We start from the raw sequence: 23384 nt of genomic DNA on the forward strand, positions 1-23384 counted from the left end.
CTAGTCGCGAGATCGATTTTGTGATAGACTTAGCTCCAGGAACTGCGCCTATTGCTAGGGCACCCTATAGGATGGCACCGGTAGAGATGAGAGAGCTGAGGGATCAGATTCAGCAGTTATTCAGCCAGGGTTTTATTCGTAGAAGTACATCACCTTGGGGAGCACCGGTTCTGTTTGTGAAGAAGAATGATGGTTCGCTTCGTCTGTGTATAGATTACAGGGAGTCGAACAAGGTTACGATTCGTAACAAGTATCCTTTGCCCAGGATTGATGACTTGTTTGATCAGTTAAGGGGAACCACATATTTCTCCAAGATTGATCTGCGTTCTGGGTATCATCAGCTGAGGGTCAGGGAGCAGGATGTTCCTAAGGCAGCATTTCTCACGCGATATGGTTCTTATGAGTTTCGAGTTATGCCGTTTGGGACGACTAATGCACCTGCAGTATTCATGAACTTAATGAATAGAGTCTTTCGGGCTTATTTGGATCAGTTTGTTATTGTCTTTATTGATGACATCTTGATCTATTCTCGGTCGGAGGACGATCATGCTAGACATCTTCGCATAGTCTTGCAGACGCTTCGTGAGTACCAGTTATATGCCAAGTTCGAGAAGTGTGAATTTTGGCAGCGGGAGGTGAAATTTCTGGGTCACGTGGTGTCAGAAAAGGGGATAGCAGTGGATCCTGCCAAAGTTTCAGCGGTGGTTGAGTGGGGACAACCTACATCACCTACTGAGATTCGGAGTTTTCTCGGTCTGGCAGGATATTACAGGAGATTCATCCAGGGGTTCTCCAAGATAGCAGGACCACTCACTCATCTGACCAAGAAGGGTGTACAGTTCGTGTGGGATGAACACTGTCAGCGAGCTTTTGATGAGCTGAAAAGGAAGCTGACTTCTGCACCAGTTCTGGCTACTTCGTAGAGCGGGATAGAGTATCTTGTTTACACGGATGCTTCGTTGCAGGGTCTTGGATGTGTATTGATGCAGGAGGAGCGACCGATTTCTTATGGATCTCGGAAACTTAAGCCTCATGAACTTAATTATCCAACACATGATTTGGAGTTGGCAGCAGTAGTCTTTGCCTTGCGTATTTGGAGGCATTATCTGTTGGGTAAGTCCTTCAGATTATTTAGTGATCATAAGAGTCTACAGTACTTGTTCACTCAGCTGGAGCTAAATATGAGACAGCGTAGGTGGTTGCAGTTTGTAAAAGACTATCATTTTTCTATACAGTACCATCCAGGGAAAACGAATGTAGTGGTGGATGCACTCAGTCGCCGACCTGTTGGTAGTCTTTCTGCTCTATTCACTACTGAGTGGAATGCTTTAAAGAGTGTGGATGAGTTATCGGATGCTTTTATGCTTGCATGGTGGTTACACCTTCCATCATTCGCAAGGTTTCACAAGCACAACTCACCGATCAGCAGTGTGTCGACAAGGTCTCAGAGATAGCTTCCGGAGAGGTTCCATTCTACTATGTTGGGGCTGATGGAGGTTTAAGGTATAAGGGACGGTTAGTGGTACCTTCTGCTGATAATTTGAGGAAGGATGTGATGACTGAGACTCATCACTCTGACTTCTCTGTTCATCCAGGAGGCGATAAGATGTATCAAGATATGAAGCGGCAGTTTTGGTGGGCAGGTATGAAGAGGGACATTGCTCTTTTTGTTTCTCAATGTAGTACTTGTCAGATGGTTAAGATTGATCATCAGAGGCCGCCAGGAGCTCTACAGCCACTACCAATTTCGGAGTGGAAATGGGAGAGCATATCTATGGATTTTGTGGAAGGGTTGCCAAATTCTTTCAAGGGGCATAATTCCATATGGGTCATTGTGGATAGGTTGACCAAGTCAGCTCATTTCTTGCTTATTTGCACTGACTACACTTCGGAGCAGTTGGCGAGGCTTTACATTTCAAAGATTGTGAAGTTACATGGCATTCCATTGTCTATTATATCGGACAGGGATTCGAGCTTTGTATCTGGATTTTGGAAGAGTTTTCAGCAGGCTTTAGGTACGGAGTTACACCTTAGTACTGCTTATCATCCTCAGACTGACGGACAGACTGAGAGGGTGAATCAGATTATGGAAGATATGCTTCGGTCGTGTGTTCTGGATTTCAAGGGCCACTGGGAGGAATATTTGCCACTTGTGGAGTTTGCTTATAACAATAGTTTCCAGAAGACTATTGGTATGGCACCATTTGAGGCATTGTACGGTCGACCGTGTCGGTCACCTGTTTGTTGGATGGAGGTTGGAGAGAATCGATTCTTAGGTCCTGAGTTCATCAAGGATACCTCTGAAAAGATTGCGCTTATTCGAGATCGCATGCGTACTGCCCAAAGTAGGCAGAAGAGCTATGCTGATCGTCGTACTCGGGCTTTGGAGTTTCAGGTTGGGGATCAGGTTCTCCTATGAAGGGTGTTATGCGCTTTGGGAAGAAAGGGAAGTTGTCACCGCGATTTGTTGGTCCATTCATGATTACGGATCGCATTGGAGTTGTTGCTTATCGGTTGGCACTTCCGGATACTTTGAATCGCGTCCACAACGTGTTTCATGTTTCCATGTTGCGAAAATTTCTTCGAGATGAGGATCGGTATCAGCATATCGATGTTAGGGAGATTGAGTTGCAGCCGGATGCAACTTATTTAGAGCCACCGTGTCGTATTGTCGACCGACGAGATCAGATTCTTCGTAATAAGGTTATTCCTTTGGTTCGTGTTCAGTGGAGTCATCACAATGAGTCTGAGTCCACTTGGGAACGAGACGATGTCATTCGCTCACGGTTTCCTGAAATATTGGAAGAAGGTAAGAGTGAATTCCGATGACGGAATTCCTTTTGTTAGGGGGGAAGAATATAATACCCCTAATTTTAAAAAGGATATTCCTGGTATTTAATGGTATTTAATTTATTATTTAAGTGCATTTTATTTGATTATGTATCATTATTTTTTTATTAGGTCCTTAATTGTTTTCTTTTGTGGTGATTTAATTTATTTAAATGATATTAATTGGTTTAATTATTTGATTGGAATTACTTGTAAGTGTTTTAATTATTTAATTGGCATTAATGGTTTAAGTGTAATTGGTTATTCTATGTGTGTCTTATTTTATGTGTGTCTTATTTGGTTTAATTGGGTTTACTAATTATTATTTTGTTCAATTAGATTATTTGTTAAGTATTTAATGGTGAATAGGGTAATTAGGTAAATACATCTAACTAGGGTTTTAATTACAGTTTAAATTAGGGTTTATAGCCGTCGTAGGTTTCTACGTTAATTGGATGGGCCGGTTAGGATTGTGAGTTGGACTTAAATGAACCTAGGGTTTAGGAAAACTCTATAAGTATAAGGTAGATGTCTGTGTAGGGTTTTTTTAAACAAAGCACACGTTTTGTGGAAGTGGAGAAGGAAAAACGCAGTTTTTCACATTCTGCCAAGGTTTGATCAAAGCTCCGATCCCGCTTCGTCTGTGGTCCGATCGAGCTGAATTTTGGAGGAAAGGTTCATGACTCAGTAACGCACAATCTGAATGGTGGAGATCAGAGTTTGACCTCGGGAACAGTGATTCATACTCGTGAACAGTAACCGGGTCGCACAGGTTTTTTCCATTCTGCCCAGATTTCATCAACCATCCGATCATGCTTCGTTCGTGGTCCGATCGAGCTGAAATTTGGAGGATAGGTTCATGACTCAGTGTCGCACAATCTGAATGGTGGAGATCAGATTTTGAGTTCGGGAATAGTGTTTCGTACCTGTGAACAGTAACCGGGTTTTGGAACTCGCCGGGATTTTTTTTAAGAAGACGACGTTGAAACTTTGAACAAAAGTTTCTGAGGCAAGATTCTATCTTTACTCTTTCCCTTAGGCTTCATACTCTTTGCACTCTTAAATGATTCCAGGATTAATGAAGATTAAACCAAACAAAAATGATATCTGTTTTGCTATGAAACTGGTAGTTGCAGTAGTGTTGTATGCTTGTTCAACCTAGACTAAGCATGTTTGTGGATGCATTGTGGTTCTGTGGTTCATGTTTTTCCTTACCACTGCTAGTATAAATTATTGGAAGGATGGGTCTAGATGATAGCTATCTTAACTTCTGTAATAGCAACTGTTGGAACTTAAATACTAGGAGGATTTGAGTTTAACACGAGATCGGTTTTGTGGAACACTATAATTTGAGCATGTCTACATACATACTGTGAATATTGTTTTGATGCTTACATTATCACAGTTAGTATCAACTGTGGAGGTTAGGATTTTGTGATACATACCTTACATATCTGTATGTCATTTGTAAGGTGTTAAATGGAAGTTTTAATTAATTCTGTCTTTATATCAGACTAAAGGGAACAACGTAAACTGGGCATGTATATGTTGTTGTTGGGACCCTGTTTATCAATGCTTATTCTATCACTGCTAACATTGAATGTTGGATGTTGGAATTTAGTTGATATATACTTGATTTATTGGTATTATTGACTACTGGAGGATTGGAAAGTAGGCACTGGTATGGGACGGTGGCATACTAAGGATGGGTTTGATTTTTAAAACAATACCATTACCCACCTACTTGGAATAAGGATGGGATTAACTAAAAGTTAAGTCCCGTGGATTTGTATTGTCATGGCAACTACTTGTTGAGCGGCAATACCAGAGATTTTGGATGGATTTTATATATGTACTGTTATGGTGCCTCGGTATGAGCTTGAGCCTCAGGACCGATGGCTAGGGAGCGTATATGCATCGGGATGTGTAGCTGGCTACGATGGTTGGAGGTGTACCCTGTTTAGGTATAGGTACATATGCCCACTTCGTGTGCGTTTTAGCATGTTACCTCTATTCAGGTTGAGACCGACCTGTAGTCCTGTGAGAGTCTTTTAGTGTGACTATATATATATTTACGGACTATTAGCTATTGTTGAATTGTTTAGGATGTACATGCGTATCGGGCCTCTGTTTGGATTGTAGTAGTATAGAACTTGCGCGTGGGCCTGACCCACTTCTATTTTTCTGGTACACGACAGTTCCAGGCTTAGACGTGTTCGTGCTGAGCAGAGGTCTCTATTCACTCTTCCGACGATGTAGGGCTCTCTCTATAGTTTTATTTCTGGACGTTTATTACAGTTGTTCTATTTTTCGTATGGATGTTTAATAGGGGTCCACTAGAGATGGATTCCCAAGTTGTAAACTGATGGAGTTTTGGAGTTTGGGTTTGATGGATTTTAATAATTATAATATTTTGCGGATTCTATTTTTAGTTTCTTCCAGCTTTAATTTCATTTCTTAATTTATTTTGTATTCCGTGTTCATTATAAAATATTAATTGTTTGATATTCCCTCGGGTTTGGGCCTGGGCCTGATCAACCCGTGTCTCGGATCCGAGGGGTATCACACCATACAAGTAATGTCTCCAACACTTCAAAGCAAACACGACTGCCGCTAACTCTAAATCATGAGTAGGGTAGTTAAGCTCATGAGTCTTCAACTGTCGAGACCCATAAGCCACTACTCTACCATCCTGCATCAACACACTACCCAAACCATCACATAAAGCGTCATAATAAATCACATAACCCAAGCTACGTTCAGGTATCACCAACACTGGAGCTGTAGTCAATCTTGTCTTCAACTCCTAAAAAGATGACTCACAGGCTTCATTCCACATAAACTTGATCCCTTTCTAGGTCAAACGGGTCATAGACGCTGCCAACCGAGAAAAATCCTTCACAAATCTTCGGTAACCCACTAAACCAAGAAAACTACAGATATTAAACACATTCTTGGGTTGCTCCCGAGTCAAAACTGCTTCAATCTTTGATGGATCAACCGATACTCCACCTTCTAAAACAACATGTCCCAAAAACTTCACATCTTTTAGCCAAAACTCACACTTCTCATATTTAGCATACAATCGGTGCTCCCGTAAAATCTGCAATACAATACTCAAATGGATCTCGTGCTCCTCCCAAGATCGTGAATACACAAGAATGTCATCTACAAAAACTACCACAAACTGGTCCAAGTAATCGTAAAAGACGTGGTTCATCAAGTCCATGAATGCCGCTGGCGCATTAGTTAAGCCAAAAGACATAACAAGGAACTCATAGTGTCCATACCGTGTAGGAACGCCTTTTCGGGATATCCTCATCCCTAACTCGCAACTGATAGTATCTTGACCTTAAGTCAATCTTCGAGAAACAACTAGCTCCCCTCAACTAGTCAAACAAATCATCTATCCTTGGCAAATGATACTTGTTCTTGATGGTGACATGATTCAACTTTCGGTAATCAATGCACAACCTCAAAGAACCATCTTTCTTCTTAGCAAACAAGACCGGTGCGCCCCACGGTGACACACTCGGTCGGATGAAACCTTTCATCCTCAAATCATCAAGCTGCCTCTTCAATTCTTCCAATTCAACTGGTGCCATATGATACGGTGCCATAAAAATTGGCGCGGTACTGGGCATCAAATCAATAGCAAACTCCACTTCTCGGTGTGGAGGCAACTCTGTCAAATCCTTCGGAAACACATCCAGAAAATCACTAACAACTGCAGGATAATCCTCTTTCACAGCATCATCTTCTTCGACTAGAAGATTAGCCAAGAAGTAATCACTACGACTCTGTCCATGAATTCTATACAATGATAAAGGTTGGGAATCACTTCGATCTCCCATGAAAAAGAAACAGTCTCCCTCAGGAGTGCAAACTGTGACTCTACCTCTAAAACAGTCGATCATGGCACGAAAGGAAGTTAACCAATTCATCCTGAGAATGACATCAAAGCTAGTTATCTCTAGGAAGATAAGGTCAAACACAAAAGTCTGCCCAACTATCACAATAGAACAATCTCTCACAACTCTGCTCAAAGATACTGAAACCCCAACTAGCGTATCAACACACAACGCCTGATCCATGAAACTGACCTCTAACCCTGATGCAAGTGCAAATGATGATGAAATGAAGGAATGAGATGCACTAGAATCAAAGAGAACACGAGCCCAAGAATCAAACACTGGAAAGATACCTTAGAGAACTGACAATCCAGGAGATGCATCAGTCGGTGCAAGTGCAAAGACACGTCCCTGCGGTGCCTGTGCCTGAGAACTACCAATCTGAACACCAAACTGATACGTTGACATAGTAGGAGTATCCCTCCTAACTGACTGTGAACCTTGAGAAGACATGGAAGGCTGTGGTGGTGACGGTGGTTTGAAACCTGACTGAACTATAGCCGACTGTGACAGCCTCTGCCGTGACCCTCTGCCATTAGTGGTACCTGCTCCCTGACTCGAACAGTCTAGAAATAAGTGGCCTTGCTGGCCACACCCATAACAAACTCTCGGAGCTGAAGAAACTAAAGACGGTCTCATGGGGCAATTGGACTTGTAATGTCCAGGCTGCTGACATTGAAAGCAAATGACTCCACTCTTATCACACCCTATTGGCATAGGAGTGGTAGGAGCGGATCGTGTAAACTACTGCCCCTGAAACTGAGACGAACCATCCCTGTTCCTCTTTCATGAAGGTCTCTCTAAAGATGACCCTGCATTCCTCTTTTGCTTCCACTGTTCCCTTCTTGCATCTTTATATTTGGCCTCCGCCTCTAGCATCAATGCTCTTTCCACTACCTCAAAATAAACCTTGATGTACTATGCCGTTATCAGCGGCCTCATTTTGTTATCAAGCCCGGAGACAAATTTCCTAGTCTTTTCAACTTCATTGCTCACCGTCTTTGGAGCAAAGCGAGAGAGAGATGTGAACTTGTTCTCGTACTCCATCACTGACATATTGCCTTGGATAAGGCCATTAAACTGATCCCTTAGCTCCCATCTCTTAGTGAGCAGAAAATATTTTTCATAACAGCTCTTTAAACATCTCCCAACTCATCTCCTCCACTTTATGTCGGTTGGTGACTGACTTCCACCAAAGTTTGGCATCTTTTGAAAACTTGTAAGTGGCTAGAATGATTTTCAAGTGATCATCCGTCACATCCATAGAAGTCAAATGGGTTTCCACTTGGTCCATGTAGTCGTCCGCTACAATTAGATTTGCACCACCCTCAAACATCATTGGCAACAACTTAGAAAACCCTTTAATAATCTTGAGACATTTCTGTGCTGGCATTTCCTCTACCTGAACTACCGGTTGTGGTACCGGCTACGGATGAGTAGCAATTGTAGCCCTCAAGGCTCTCTGTAACAAACGGTTTAATGCTAGTTCCACCGAACCTTCACCCTCTTCAACAGGCGTTTCAACACTACCCCTTCTGGTGGAAACACCTCTTGGGGTAATCAAATCCCTAAAAAGTGTATCTTCTTCATTTTGCTCCGCCGGATTGGAGCTAGAGCTTTCACCAACATCACCTCTTGTCGGCATAGAGCCAACATCTCTGGTTCCTTTCGTGGCGGCATCGTACTATAAAACAAAAAAACGGTTCAATAACGATAGCAATAAGGTCTAACCGTGAACAACTCAACACAAAATAATACTATACTAATACTTAGCATGCAAAACTATGCAATGAACACATTAATATAAGCACATAAGCAAGTAAACAGTTAAGCATGCTCCCTCAAATAATAGAACACATAGCAAACAATTACATAATCGACACAAATAACTTCCCATGCAACCCTATGTATGCCTCTACCCGTCATCCTAAAGGTTTTCGATCCATCGCTCTGATACCAAATTTGTAACGACCCTAAACTGATACCATTTAAAAATAATAATAATAATAATTTGACATGACCTCTACTAAAAAGGGGCCTTTCAAGATTTATCCAACCTGTACCAACACACAATACAAAAATATATATATAATACATTTACCAAAACAATAACATCAACAACCTCCTCAAAATAACCCATCATCATCATCTCATTCATCCAGAACAAAGGAGTACTTATCTTATACATAATCCCATGCTCACATACTAGAATTTTTACTCCAATTACATCAACTTACAGTCCATGAAACAAAATTACAATAACAAGAATTTATAAGTCTCTATACCGGATATAACAAACTAAGGTTTTACAAAAATAGCAAAATGATCTTCTAATCCAATTTAAGCTTGTGGTGGAACGTCATCCGCCACTTCTTTTCCGTGTCCAGAAAAAAATGTTAAATGTAATGAGGTGAGCAAATTGCTCAGTAGGTTGTGCCTAAAATACGCCTCTTGTAGCTCCGTGAATCCAAATAATGAATAGAAATAGAGAATATGGGTCATGCTATGCTAAGAAAGAAGACAACATCACTTCCAATTTCAAAATAAACAATGTCATGCCATGATATGCGATGCCATGTATATCGCTCCCCATTTTTAAAATTCTAAATCCATCACTTTTCAAACTGTTAAAATAATCCGCCCTTTGATGACTCCGCAGCGACACGAGAGAAGGATTGGCTACTGTCCCAGACCCTTGGTACTCCCGCGGCGTCATTGGGGCCAGCTAGCTCAATCACACTAGGGCGATCTCCCTAATTTCCTTTAGGTTATATTAACACACCGGCCCTTTGATGACTCCGCGGCGACCAGGTTTTGTCAAAAATCATTTTATCCAAATTCTTCCAAAAAAAAAAAAAAAAACCTTTCTATTTCATTTCAAATAATTTGCCCTTTTTCATGCCCAAGGTTATGAATGTATGTCACATGCTTTGCCATTTGCAAAGAAATAAAAATTTCTACAACATAATTTAGGAAGCATTCTCATAATCATTTCTATCAAAATAATAAACAATAGGCATGAAAATTAACACTTAGGCATTTTTTTTTCTTCATATAATTCCATCAACACATATAAGCATAGATTTCATTTACAACAATTATATAGATTTCAGTTACAACAATTATATCATTTTCAAGGCAATCAAATTCAACTAGAGCATGTTTTCCATGTAAATCAACAAATACACATAATTGAATGCTTCATAAACACAATTAAATCATTTAAGAAATAATCAATTCAAATTAACCATGCTTAACAACAATTAAAGTTAAAAAACTCATAAAGGAGCAAAAAAGTGAGGATTAGAGACCCCTACCTCCAAAATTATGAAAACCCCCAATTTTTGTGCCGTAATTTCGAAATTCCTAAAGTTAGCCAAACAAGGAATTGTTTACACCCACGCGTAAATTTCGTCGTGCTCTCCGATTTGCCGCAAACGACACCCACAAACTCCCAATGATTGGAGATTAATCAAAGCTTTAAAGTTGCAAAAGAAAAAAAAAAATGCAATGCACAGAAAGAGAGAGAAGACGCGGCGGAGATGAGAGAAGCAGAAAATGGGTCTGCAATCCCATTAGCCACATAATAACTTAAAGTAAAGTGGGTTCTACAGCTAAAGTAAAAAAATCTTTTAACACACACACACACACACACACACACATATATATATATATATATATATATATATAACATATCATAAATATTACAATATGTACATATCGGACCCTTTAAAAAATCTAATTAATACCTCAATTTTACCAAGTCTTAACAAATAAAAGAAGAGAAGTATATTAATATTACATATAATGCTAAGGGTCATTTTAACGGGATGTGTTTTTTTTTTTTTTTTTTTTCATGCAAAAAGCATGCTTATCATTCAAGAGTTGCTTAACATATCATGTGATTTACATTTCATTAGTCATTTGGTTTGTTGACTGCAAACATAAAAAATTTAATGAATTGTTTTTTTCTTTCAAACATCGATAATGCAAAAATCCTTCAAGAAAAAAAAATCTATGACAAGTATTGAACACTTCTTGGTTTGCGGATCACTATGAATATTTTTAAGCTCATAGTATTACATTACAATGTTGATCAACTAAGAGTATTGGCAAAGTTTTGTACTTGAAAGGCAACAATGCCCAAGTGCCGTCAAGTCCTTTTGCATTGTAGCAGGCCACATTGTAGGAAGATATTAAGCTTCAACGAACATAAGATGATAAAATGAATATGAAACAAGATGGTGATCCATTAACAAACTGGTTGTAGGCCATATTTTCCAATTAATAATTGCATCACTCTATTGGAACGATTTGCAGAGTCAAAGATCAGACAATTCCAAATATATTAAAGAAAAATAATTAGGATATTAACTTAAAAATTATAAAAAGGTCAATACTTATGATAAATTATTTTGAAAATTTAATAAAAATTATTAAAATTCACTAAAAAAAAATCATATTTATTGGATTGTAAAAAATTGTGGCTCAGTGTATTTTTAAACTTTATGATAATTGATTCCATTATGTAACACTTATATAGGCCTAAATTCGTACGTTCCTCTAACTTTTTTTTGTACTTTGTGCATGTGTGAGCTTGTAAAAGAGTCTCAAATGAAAATGTGTTTCTGAAGTGAAACTTCTTACCCGTAGGCAATGTGAATCCCAAAAAAATCAATGGAGACCATAAAGAGTTGATATCATGTTGGGGGAGAAGAAGCGTCCCATTAATTAGTTCGCCTAAGATGATCATGGCTATTGACAGCGTTTGCAATAACTCATCAGTCGAATGATTTGCAGCATTTCACAATATATATATATATATATATATATATATATATATATATATTCTTTTCTTGTAAATGATGAGTAAGAAAAGACTACTTATAATGATGGTAATCATTTATTTTGATCAATAGAAGTTTTTTTGTTTGCCACGATAAATACACAAGTTATATATATTATTTTACTCCTTCAAGACTTTTGCTTGTAGATGTCTAGACTTCGGAGGGTTATGCTTTGACTCTTTACATTTATTAATCTAACTTCTAATATTTTTTACTTGAAAAAAAATAATAATAATAAAAAAATTATATTATATTATAGATAAAATTGAAAGAAATTAAAATAAGAGATTAAAATCAAATCTAACATTTAATTGTGTTTTAGACATTACAGAGTCACATAATGAAAATTTTAAAACCGAAAAAAAAAAAAAAAAAAATATCAGTCATTCAGTTGTTATTCTAACAACAAATAAAGACGAATATTTCATTACTTGATGCAACCGGGTAAGATCATGTTTTTAAATTGTTTTTTCCACAAGTACGCAGGTCAAGCAAGATCCAACAAAACTTCTTAGCGCAGTAAAGAAAAACAGCTGATATGACTATCTCCTGTAGCGTGACCCAAAGAGTTGTCAATCGGAGTTTTTTGAATTTGGTTTCCTCAAATACCTCACAAATTTATTTTAATGCTTTATGTATATCTTACTTTTAAAAAACAAACTATATAATACCTTAGTTTTTCAAACAGTATGTTTCTTTGTATCTCCAAAAAGGCATGATGATTAACATAATAAAACCATTTGATGTACGTTTCCAGTCATTGGCTTTGTCGGCTACAAATACAAAGACTTTAATGAATTGTTTTATTCTCTATACGTCGATCATGCAACAAAAATATTTGTTTTTGAACCATTGAACTAATGGTATAATTTTCCTACGTACCCTCAAAGAGGAAGGGAAGGATTGGAGTCCCGAGGTATTTGTAAGTATTTGCATTTGCATTTGCATTTGCATTTGAAGCTAATTACTCCATAAATCCTTTTTCTCTCCTTTTCCAACCTTATCGCTTGAAATGCAGGGAGAAGTTTCATTTTACATTTCAAAACATTTCGATTTATCCAGATGCACTGCATATGGTCAACTTGTAATATACTAGGCTTATTTCCTCTACACCAAATTGTTGGGATTTATATGCCCTGACATAGCAAATTACTATCTGAATTATAGTGACATATGTTCCTGACATATCTGAAATATTTATGATTTATATAATTGGTGAATTCAATGTATTATGTTTCGATTCACTATGAAATTGATAGTGTCCCTGTAATTACAAGAAATATTTATATATATGTATGTGATGGCAATCAATGCATGATATATAAATAGTAATTATAAATTGTTCATAGTCGGTAATTATGGATGGACTCATAATTAATTAAGACTTGAACTGGATCCGCGTTAGGTTGAGATATATTGCGAGAGCCGTCGTATGTAATTACTCCCTATCACCGTCATGGCATTTGACTCTTAAGCATGAGAAAAGTATAGACTCTTTTATTAATTAATAATTACTTTAATTTGTTCGGCGGATTCTTCGGGATCCTTAGACCGACACTTTGGGTAGTTATGTAATTAATAGTTAGAGGGTTATATTTTCAATATTTGCATCATTGCTATTTGTATTTATTTTGTATTAATTATGTTTGATCACAAAGTAAATTCGAAGGCCTTCGTGTGTTTTTAGACAAAATGATTTATTATATATTTATTTATTTAAATTATTATTTTTGTCAAATAAATATTTTATTTTGATCGAGCTAGAAATAATCAAAGGTACCAAAATAAATATATTAATTAAGTAGTCGGATTGATGGCTTTATTTATCCGATAACTAATTATGCATAGAGGGGTCAAAGTGCAATATTGACTTAGAGGTTATTTATTATTTAATTGGAGTTCAATTAATTTCTTTTAGTGGAGTAGAAATTAATTTATGAATTAATTGAATAGGTCCATGGACTGGGCCAATTATTAATTCATTGTAGCCAATAAAAAAATAGGCCCAATGGATTCTCACTCATAGCCCAACTTGATATTGGAATCATATTAAATTTGAGACATGTGAATTAGAGATTGAGAATGATTTGTTGTTTCCTTTTCTTTATTTTTATGTTGCCTATAAATATACATGGTTTATGTATATTTTAGAGCTGATTTTTAGTAGAAGAAAAAAGGAATATATTTTCTCTCTCTAGAAAATTAGGGTTTATGTTCTCATCTAATGAAGGCTCTCACAAGCCTAGTTTTCCAAGGTCATTCATGGAGACATATAAGTGATTCCTAAAGGCAAAATAATTACCAAGAAGATGGAGATCCAAGGAGAATGCATCTTACTAAGGAATCTACAATAAGTGAGAACATTCACTTTAGAGGAGAGATCTAAGGTTTACTCAAACCTTGATGTAAGTATTCAATCTTTTAATTGAATGATACATCATGTTTTATTTTTGCATAAAACTTGTCTCTATGTAATGAATCAAGATCTATGAATTTAAATCCCTCGAAAAGTTTTTAAAACTAGCACGTTTCCCAACAGTGGTATCAGAGCATGATTTGATTCATTATTAGAGATCATGATTTTATGAAAATCATCATTCATGGATCCAAAATTATATTCATATATATTTTTATTGATGTATGTTGATGTATGATTTAATATGTTGATATATATTGATACATGATGATGTATGAATAATTGTGAATGAATGATGATGTATGGTTGGGCCATGGATGAAGCTTATAGGTTAAATTAATGTAATTTTATCTTTGGATGAATGTAATTAAGGCTTTGATTTACCCGTTTGAAAGTTCAATGATGTAATTTAATTTTTTTCATTATATTTCAAATTGTAAATATTTTTAAAGCCATGTAATCTTCGTCAAAGGATGCTATGAAGCTTCAAGAAGATCCAAGAGGGTTAAATTAGGCTTTAGGAATTTTCTGGGATTTTTTAGAAATTTTCCGGAATTTTTCTGGAATTTTTTAAGGCCTAATTTAATTTCTGGAATTTTTCGGTGATTTTCCGGCGACCGAAGAGTTGTCGGCGGCAAGGTTTTGGCCGGAGATCAAGAGGGATTGATGGGAAATAATCCCATGTGATGCGGCTAATGATAGACCCTCGCGCATTACTTAGAGCATATAAATGTTAAAAGCTGAATCCATTGGCCATTTAAATTGTTGCTGTCTGTTATTTATTTATTTAACTGATGCATGGAATAATTAATTGTTTATTATTATTATTCATGCATTGGATCCATGATATTTAATTAAATGACTTGATTTATATTAATTAAATTATGAAAATTAATTGGATTTGATTACTAATTAATTTGAGTGCACTTATTGGGAAACGAAAAATTATTTTTGTAAATTATTTTTAAAGTGTATCTCAAATTAAATATTAGTGAATTGTTTAAAGTCCAAATATTTTCTAAATTTAATTGGATTAAAATCAAGACGTTTTGCATGCATCATATCATGTATTTGAATAAATTGAAAACCCTAATTATGAATGATTAAAAATTGAGTGGGAGCGGAGATTTTTATACATTGCCCCATGGCCTTCGTTATTAACACCATTGTAATTAGATCTTAAAAAATAAGGCCCCACGCATGATTTGAAGAGTCTTAATATTACAAGAATGGTTGTCTCATGAAAATTAAAATATTAAATGTTCATTGTAATTAGATCTTTAAAAATAAGGCCCTACGCATGATTTAAAGAGTCTAGATTATAATGACAAGATATTTAATATTTTATTTTTCATTAGAGTTTTAATAACGTTATACACTCAATCTAAAATCAATAATGTTAGCTCCCCAACGGAGTGGTCTATATTAGGTGATTTTAGAAAGGCTAAACATAATCGGGAATCATTTCATATAGATAGACAAGGCATTGTCTTAAGAGATATGGAGATGATGGGATTTGTCCGCTAATAGTAATAATGAACTTCGCCAACCGAATAAGTTATTGGCGTATTGGTTATCCGATTTTTCATACAGTGGTTAAGGGACCCACATATTATTATTTTAATGGAAGTGCTCACCTAATAGCAAATGAATCTCTACAATAGTAATAATGAACTCCTCCAACAGGATAAGTTATTGACATATTGATTGGTTGATTTATTATGCTACAGAGTTGAGGGACCCGCATTAATTAAAAGCGATTGTTCACCAATAATGATAATGATCTCTTGTTCGATTGAGATTTATTATATTATGTGGTAAACAAACTCATTTTAATTTTAAATATGCATGACAGTATTAATAATTCACCTTGCATATTGTATGAATGCATTTATATTCAATTTAATTATGTCTAATCCAGTTTATCTGCTTGCTTACATATTCAATGTAACTGGACCTCATTAATATTGACTGGGAAAGGAATTTAGATATTTTATTCACAACGTAAGGGTACAAACGTATTTACTACTCCTAAACCTAATCATTTTACTTTAAGATACCCAAGAGAACATTAATGCTTTGAATAAGTGAAATAAGACAAATGAGATGACTTGGTGCAATATTCTAGAGTTTATCTCGAATACGCTCCAAAGCTAACATTTACATTATTTTATTTTCTTCAAGCATCATGTTAAATGTCAATATGATGTTTTGGTGAGATTAGATAGGGCGTATGCCTACGTACTATGTCAGACTTGAACACCATCAAGATAGCCTAAGGAACTCCAGTATGAAATCGAATTTTGGAAAATGATTGTTTATTATTTAAAAATTAGCTGGAGATCAATAGAGCTGACTTGGGTGGTAAGTTTCAAGCTGACATGATTATTGCCTTGTTACCAAACTCGTTCGACTCTTTTAGAGTGAACTAAATAAGGAATTAGTTTGAGTTTATACTCGCTGATATTCTTATAGAATTGGTAACAAATGAAAGGATAATCAAATAGTATAAGTATTCCTATTAATCTAACCTAGTCTATACCATCTTCTTCTAGGCCCAAGTGGAAGGGCAAAGTAAAGAAGAAGGATGATAATAGAACTAGGCTAGCACAAAACATGGATATCCAAAAGGTTAAAGGGAATAAGGCAGTGTATGTTGAGGGCAAATTAAATTGTTTCTTTTGCTGCTAACGAAGACACTAAAGGACGAACTGTCTAAGCAATGACGTGGCATAGGAAAATATATATTTAATCATTGAGCCATGTTATGTGGTTGTATCTATTTATTCCTGATGGATAGATTCTGGAGCCACTAAACATTTTTGCAATTCGTTGCAAGGATTTCAGGAATCCAGAAGCCTCGATGATATGGAATATATTTGTACCTGACCTGATGTCAAGGTTGTAGCTAAGTCAGTGGGAGTTTTACATCTGAAATTAGAGAGTATGAGGATATTAGTATTAGAGAACTATCTTTATGCACAGAAGTTAGACGCTATCTTCTTCTTGTTTCACTTGTGGTTTATAAAAAAAAACTGTGTTGTTATTTTGTAAAATTGGTTTTATAAAATTGAATAGATATGGGATTGCTTCTGGTGCATTGAAAGATGGTTAATATACTATAATCACAAACTCTTAAGATTTGCAGGATGTAGAAACTAATGTTGCATCTCTAGATTGAATGTTAAGAGAAAATTTGTTATTCCTGACTCATTGTATTTTTTGGTATCAATTTTTGGGTTATAATCAATCAAAATGAGATTCAAAGATTGGTCAAAGAAGGTTTATTATCTAGTGAGGCAGAGGAACCTAAACCAAACTTGTGAATCCTGTTTTGAAGGATAGATAACTCTAAGGGCTTAATCAGCCAAATGAAATAGATATAAAGAATAATTGGAGTCGGTACACACAGACACGTGTGGTCTTGTGAACATCCAAGCAAGATTACTCACGTTTTGGATAAATTTACCTATTGCGACACAAGTCTTATACTTTTGGTATATTCTGAGAGGGTCAAGACTGATGTGGAGCACAGATTAGGTAAACTTATCAAGACATTTCCATCTGATCGAGGATATAAGTATTTCTTGGGATAGTGCAAAGACTATATGATCAATGACGGTGTTGTGTACCAGTTTTCCGCAATTGACGCTAAATGCATTTAGGTGTCAAATAGGAATAACATAATTCCACTTAACATGGTTAGATCTATGATTAGTTATGCCACATTATCTGTTTCATTTAAGAGTTTAGCGTTAATGACATCGATGCGCATTATGAACTGCATTCCATCTTAGTCTGTCTCAAGGATACCGTTGAGCTGTGTTTTTGACTAAATCTTAGTTTGAATCACATGCACGTATGGGGTAGTCTTGCACATGTGCGTTTGATATGGACAAGTAAGTTGGAAGCAGATCATAGGCATGCTAGATTTGATAGCTACTCTTAAGTCACTAGGATGGATTATTTTATGATCTCAAAGATAAAAGTTGATTGTTTACACTCACTGTTTATCTATAGGAGAATCATATTATGAATCACACACCTAGTAACATAATGTTAGAGAATATGGTATGAGTACCAGATGTACCACATGTGAACACACTTATTATAGAGATTGAGAATAATATATGAATTCCCTATTGATGCGTTAACATCATCTACTACACAGATTCTTGCATCAGTACATTGATGTAGTGGGAGGATTATCATCCAATCCGACAGAATCATGTTTTTAGGTGAGACCATTATGGACATCCCTGTTAAACATGAGTTGGACCCAGTAAGCTACACGGAAGCGTGAACCGATATGGATACAGATCGTTTTGGCGAGTTACTATGAAATCAGAGTTGGAATCTATGTATTCTAATAAATTCTGGGATCTTGTAGAATTTTCTAGTAGGGTGATTCCTATAGAAGGCAAGTTAATCTACAAAAAGATATCAGAAGATTTCTTAGTGAATAAATCATGAGTGTACAAGGGAATGCCATTATTTTTCTGATTCGATATATATTGATGACATCCTACTAATTTAGAATGATGTGGAAGTTTTGTCATCAATAAAGAGGTAGTTGTTCAATTACTTTTAAATGAAGGATTTTCAGGATGTAAGCTATATTCCTAGGATCAAGCTTTTGCAAGATCAGGTTAAAAGAAAAATAGGCTTATCTTAATAATCCTACATTGATAAAGTTTTGACCAGGTTTGGTATGCATAACTCAAAGAATGAGTTCTTGCTTTATTGATGTGGATGGCTCTCTCTAGTAAGTAGTTTTTCAAGACTATCAAAGGAGATTGAGCAAATGAGACTGGAACAATATGCTTCGGCATATGAGAGTCTCATATATGCCATGGTCTATACCAAACAGGACATCCGTTACATAGTAGGGATAGTCAGTAGAGATCAGTCCAATACTGGACTTGACAACTGGTCTATTGTGAAAAATATCATTAAGTACCTAAGGAGAACCAAAAATATCATACTCATTTATGGATGTGATGATATAGTCCTAGTCAGGTATGCTAGTTCTGATTTTAAATCAGAAGTAGATACTATGAGGTTCATGACTTAGTGTATGTTCACTTAATGGAAGGGAGATCAGTTGGTAGATTGTTAAGCAGATTTCAACTGTTGACTCAAACCTGCAGGTGGAATATATTGCAGCCTTAAAGGCGGCAAAGGAAGCCTATTGGTTTGATCTCACTGATTTAGAGGTTGTGGAGTATATTAGCTTGCCTATTGAGTTATGTTGTGACAATAGTGCAGAAGTAGTCCAAACCAATGACCCAAGGTTCCATAGAGGAACAAGATACACTGAGAGGAAGTATCATGTTCTACATGATATTGTCCGGCAAGAAAATGCACTTGTAGTTAGAACATTGCATTGGAACACAACTTTGTTGATCCATTATCAAAGGTGTCATTGATCAATAATTTTGATCATCATCTGGATAACATTGAAGTTAGGTGCAATTTGAATTAGCTATGAGGGCAAGTGGGAGCTGTTGGGATTTATATGCCCTGGCATAGCAAATTCCTATCTGGATTATAGTGACATGTGTTCCTGACATATCTGAAATATTTATGATTTATATAATTGGTGAATTCAATGTATTATGTTTCGATTCACTATGAAATTGATAGTGTCCCTGTAATTACAAGAAATATTTATATATATGTATGTGATGGCAATCAATGCATGATATATAAATAGTAATTATAAATTGTTCATAGTCGGTAATTATGGATGGACTCATAATTAATTAAGACTTGAACTGGATCCGCGTTAGGTTGAGATATATTGCGAAAGCCGTCGTATGTAATTACTCCCAATCACCGTCATGGCATTTGACTCTTAAGCATGAGAAAAGTATAGACTCTTTTATTAATTAATAATTACTTTAATTTGTTCGACGGATTCTTCGGGATCCTTAGACCGACACTTTGGGTAGTTATGTAATTAATAGTTAGAGGGTTATATTTTCAATATTTGCATCATTGCTATTTGTATTTATTTTGTATTGATTATGGTTGATCACAAAGTAAATTCGAAGGCCTTCGTGTGTTTTTAGACAAAATGATTTATTATATATTTATTTATTTAAATTATTATTTTTGTCAAACAAATGTTTTATTGTGATCGAGTTAGAAATAATCAAAGGTACCAAAATAAATATATTAATTAAGTAGTCGGATTGATGGCTTTATTTATCCGATAACTAATTATGCATAAAGGGGTCAAAGTGCAATATTGACTTAGAGGTTATTTATTATTTAATTGGAGTTCAATTAATTTCTTTTAGTGGAGTAGAAATTAATTTATGAATTAATTGAATAGGTCCATGGACTGGGCCAATTATTAATTCATTGTAGCCAATAAAATAATAAGCCCAATGGATTCTCACTCATAACCCAACTTGATATTGGAATCATATTAAATTTGAGACATGTGAATTAGAGATTGAGAATGATTTGTTGTTTCCTTTTCTTTATTTTTATGTTGCCTATAAATATACATGGTTTATGTATATTTTAGGGGTGATTTTTAGTAGAAGGAAAAAGGAATATATTTTCTCTCTCTAGAAAATTAGGGTTTATGTTCTCATATAATGGAGGCTCCCACAAGCCTAGTTTTCCAAGGTCATTCATGGAGACATATGAGTGATTCCTAAAGGCAAAATAATTACCAAGAAGATGGAGATCTAAGGAGAATGCATCTTACTAAGGGATCTACAATAAGTGAGAACATTCACTTTAGAGGAGAGATCTAAGATTTACTCAAACATTGATGTAAGTATTCAATCTTTTAATTGAATGATACATCATGTTTTATTTTTGTATAAAACTTGTCTCTATGTAATGAATCAAAGTCTATGAATTTAAATCCCTCGAAAAGTTTTTAAAACTAGCACGTTTCCCAACACAAATGTCACAAATTACAATTTACAAATAACATTCAAACATGTTTAACTGTTAACACAGTTTACAAATATGATGATCAACTACAGAGTAATGCCAAGTTTAGAGCTTGAAATGCTCCAGTGCAGAAGTGCCATCAAGTCCTTTTGCATGGAAGTGGGCTACATAATCTCTTACGGTGGTTTCTCTGTACTTTGGAGAATTCTCTTCCGATAACAACTCTTTAATGGGTCCGTACATTTTTGGGGATGGCAACAACTCTGTGGTAAAAAAGCACGCCACAGATAATCTTGGACCGACTTGGTTTGCTACTACTCTGTGTTCAACACTTTTGAACTTATCATTTGTCATAAGCTGAAAAAACCAAAACAGAGTAAATGATGTTCATCATTCTCAAATCTCAAGTTACATCAAAATTTTGATCACACACAGTTCTCTAAAATACTATGTAAGACTATTGTTAGGTTCATTGAGACTATTTTCATAATCATAATATGGTAAGTAATAGACACCATAGTGCATATCAATTGCTATGATTTTAAAGGGACACAAAAAATCAACAAAATAAAAGACTTGCCTGTAGAAGATCTCCTATATTTACCACTAGAGCTCCAGGTTTAGGGGGAACATCAACCCACTGATTCTGATGAAGAACTTGAAGGCCTCCTATATGGTCCTGTAGAAGCACGGTGAGGAAGTCGTTGTCAGAGTGCTTGGTGGCACCAAGGGTTAGTTCTGGTTGCGGGCATGCTGGATAACAATGGCATAGAACAGCGAGCCCCTCAGCACAACCCATGTCTTTCAGGTGGTTGGGATTGAGCCCAAGAGCCTCTGACAACAACTCGAACAAAAAATTGCCCAATTTCATTACTTGCTTTGAGAACTCGATTAGAATGTCCCTGCAGAAATAGTAAATAAGCACATAAAGTGCTACCAAAGGAATAACTTTTGGAATTAAAATCTATATGGCATGAATGACTTATAGCTTCAGTCCATATAGGCTTATGTTCAAACCATTGGCACAAGACTACAAGTCCCTTGCTAAGAAAATTAACTACGGACTTACTTAACTGAACTGAACATAATTTTTTGTAGTGATTTTCTTTTTCCTTTGTTATTTCTTTGTATAAGTTTTTAGGGATGATTTCATTCTCAATGCACAGAATTCATGAAATCTGAATTTCATGGTTTGTATGTATATATGTATCCCTGTTATTAGCACATTTCTGGCATATGGTAGCAACCGTAGCATAGAATGTATGGAAATCCAATTAGGCTGAAATGAATTATGAATTACAAAACCTAAATGATGTTGACCATCAATTGTGAAATGAGTCTAGTACTAATCATCATATGATTTATCAAGGAGGGAGTCCACACTACCTAAATGTTCAATATGTATAACAATTACATGCTCTTGATTACATACCTGCATGCCACGGGCAATTCCTCTGGGTTGGGAGGATTAGGACCCATAATACAAAGAAAGGTGTCCCTCCAGTTAGCTGCCGGTGCAGTATACAAATCAAAGTTGGTGTTATACACCACAGTTTTTGTGCCATCTCGCGTATACCACTGTTTCTTCACCTCAGTATCTTGCTCATAGAATCTACGTACACCATCCATCATCTCCGCCAAAACACTCACAGGGATGCCATGATTGATCACTTGAAAGAAACCCCACTTCTCGGATGCATCTATGACTTGCTCAACCATCTCCTTGTGCCGGATTGGATCTTCATGGCTGCCATCAAGGTCTATGACTGGAAAACTCGAGTCAGATGACTTGTCGGTGTTGTCTGGTGGATGAATGAATATCCGAGGGACATTGGTAATTCCAGCTTCAACGAGTCCCATAACCCCAGCTTTTGTGTCATCAAAAGCTTTCAATTCGCTTGTTCGGTCATAATTCAGCTCACTTTCAGCTTGAACTTCACATGTGCTGGTCACCACCATTTTTCTTGTTTTGCCGAGGTATTGAGAAAGTTCATACAAAAAAAAAAATATTGTTTCTACAAATAGAATTTAGGAAGTTCAGGGGGAAGAGAAGTCTTTGTGGAAAGAGTGAGGAAATTAGGTGTTGACCCTAAAATGGGCATGCCGATTCAGAAATTTGTGTATGCGGGCGTGTCAGAACCAACAGCTTCATTCGAGTGTAAAGAGATTAGGTCAAACTGAGTCTGTTTTGCAAGAAAGTTATGGATCAGATGATTGTATGAAAAAGAATATTAACTCTCAAGTAGGTTCAAACTGCCTTGATAAACCGGACTTTAATTGAGAAAGTGAACTGCAATGATCGTGAAAACAAAATAAGAAAAGGAGAGAAAGAGAAATAGAAGAAAGAAATAGAGGGAGAAAGAAGAAGAGAGAGACTGAGAATAGCAATGTTGCTAAAGAGAGAGAGTTGAATGAGAGAGAGAACATAATTTACAAACAACGCTTCTACAGTTATTTATAGAA

General features: G+C 36.1%; 1 protein-coding gene across 1 annotated transcript; it reads right to left on the reverse strand.

Moving 5' to 3' along the window:
- Positions 1-20778: 20778 nt before the first annotated feature.
- Positions 20779-23370, reverse strand: LOC132275026 (1-aminocyclopropane-1-carboxylate oxidase homolog 1-like). Its single transcript, XM_059776404.1, has 3 exons — positions 22354-23370; positions 21502-21823; positions 20779-21278 (listed from the first exon to the last, which is right to left on the reverse strand). The coding sequence occupies exons 1-3, from the start codon at positions 22878-22880 to the stop codon at positions 21027-21029; spliced, it is 1101 nt and encodes a 366-aa protein (XP_059632387.1). The 5' UTR covers positions 22881-23370; the 3' UTR covers positions 20779-21026.
- Between the last annotated feature and the right edge of the window lie 14 nt (positions 23371-23384).

The sequence above is a fragment of the Cornus florida genome, unplaced genomic scaffold (genome assembly GCF_030987335.1).
Source record: "Cornus florida cultivar Cherokee Brave unplaced genomic scaffold, ASM3098733v1 CherokeeBrave_3.0.0_Hap2_Chr09, whole genome shotgun sequence".
NCBI lineage: Eukaryota > Viridiplantae > Streptophyta > Magnoliopsida > Cornales > Cornaceae > Cornus > Cornus florida.

Excerpts from the sequence above, each read along its gene's own strand:
- LOC132275026 (XM_059776404.1), bottom strand. The coding sequence starts at position 22,880 with ATGGTGGTGACCAGCACATGTGAAGTTCAAGCTGAAAGTGAGCTGAAT. Across the intron at positions 21,824-22,353 it reads GAATTGCCCGTGGCATGCAG|GGACATTCTAATCGAGTTCT; the intron begins GTATGTAATCAA and ends CTATTTCTGCAG. Across the intron at positions 21,279-21,501 it reads ATATAGGAGATCTTCTACAG|CTTATGACAAATGATAAGTT; the intron begins GCAAGTCTTTTA and ends TGGTTTTTTCAG.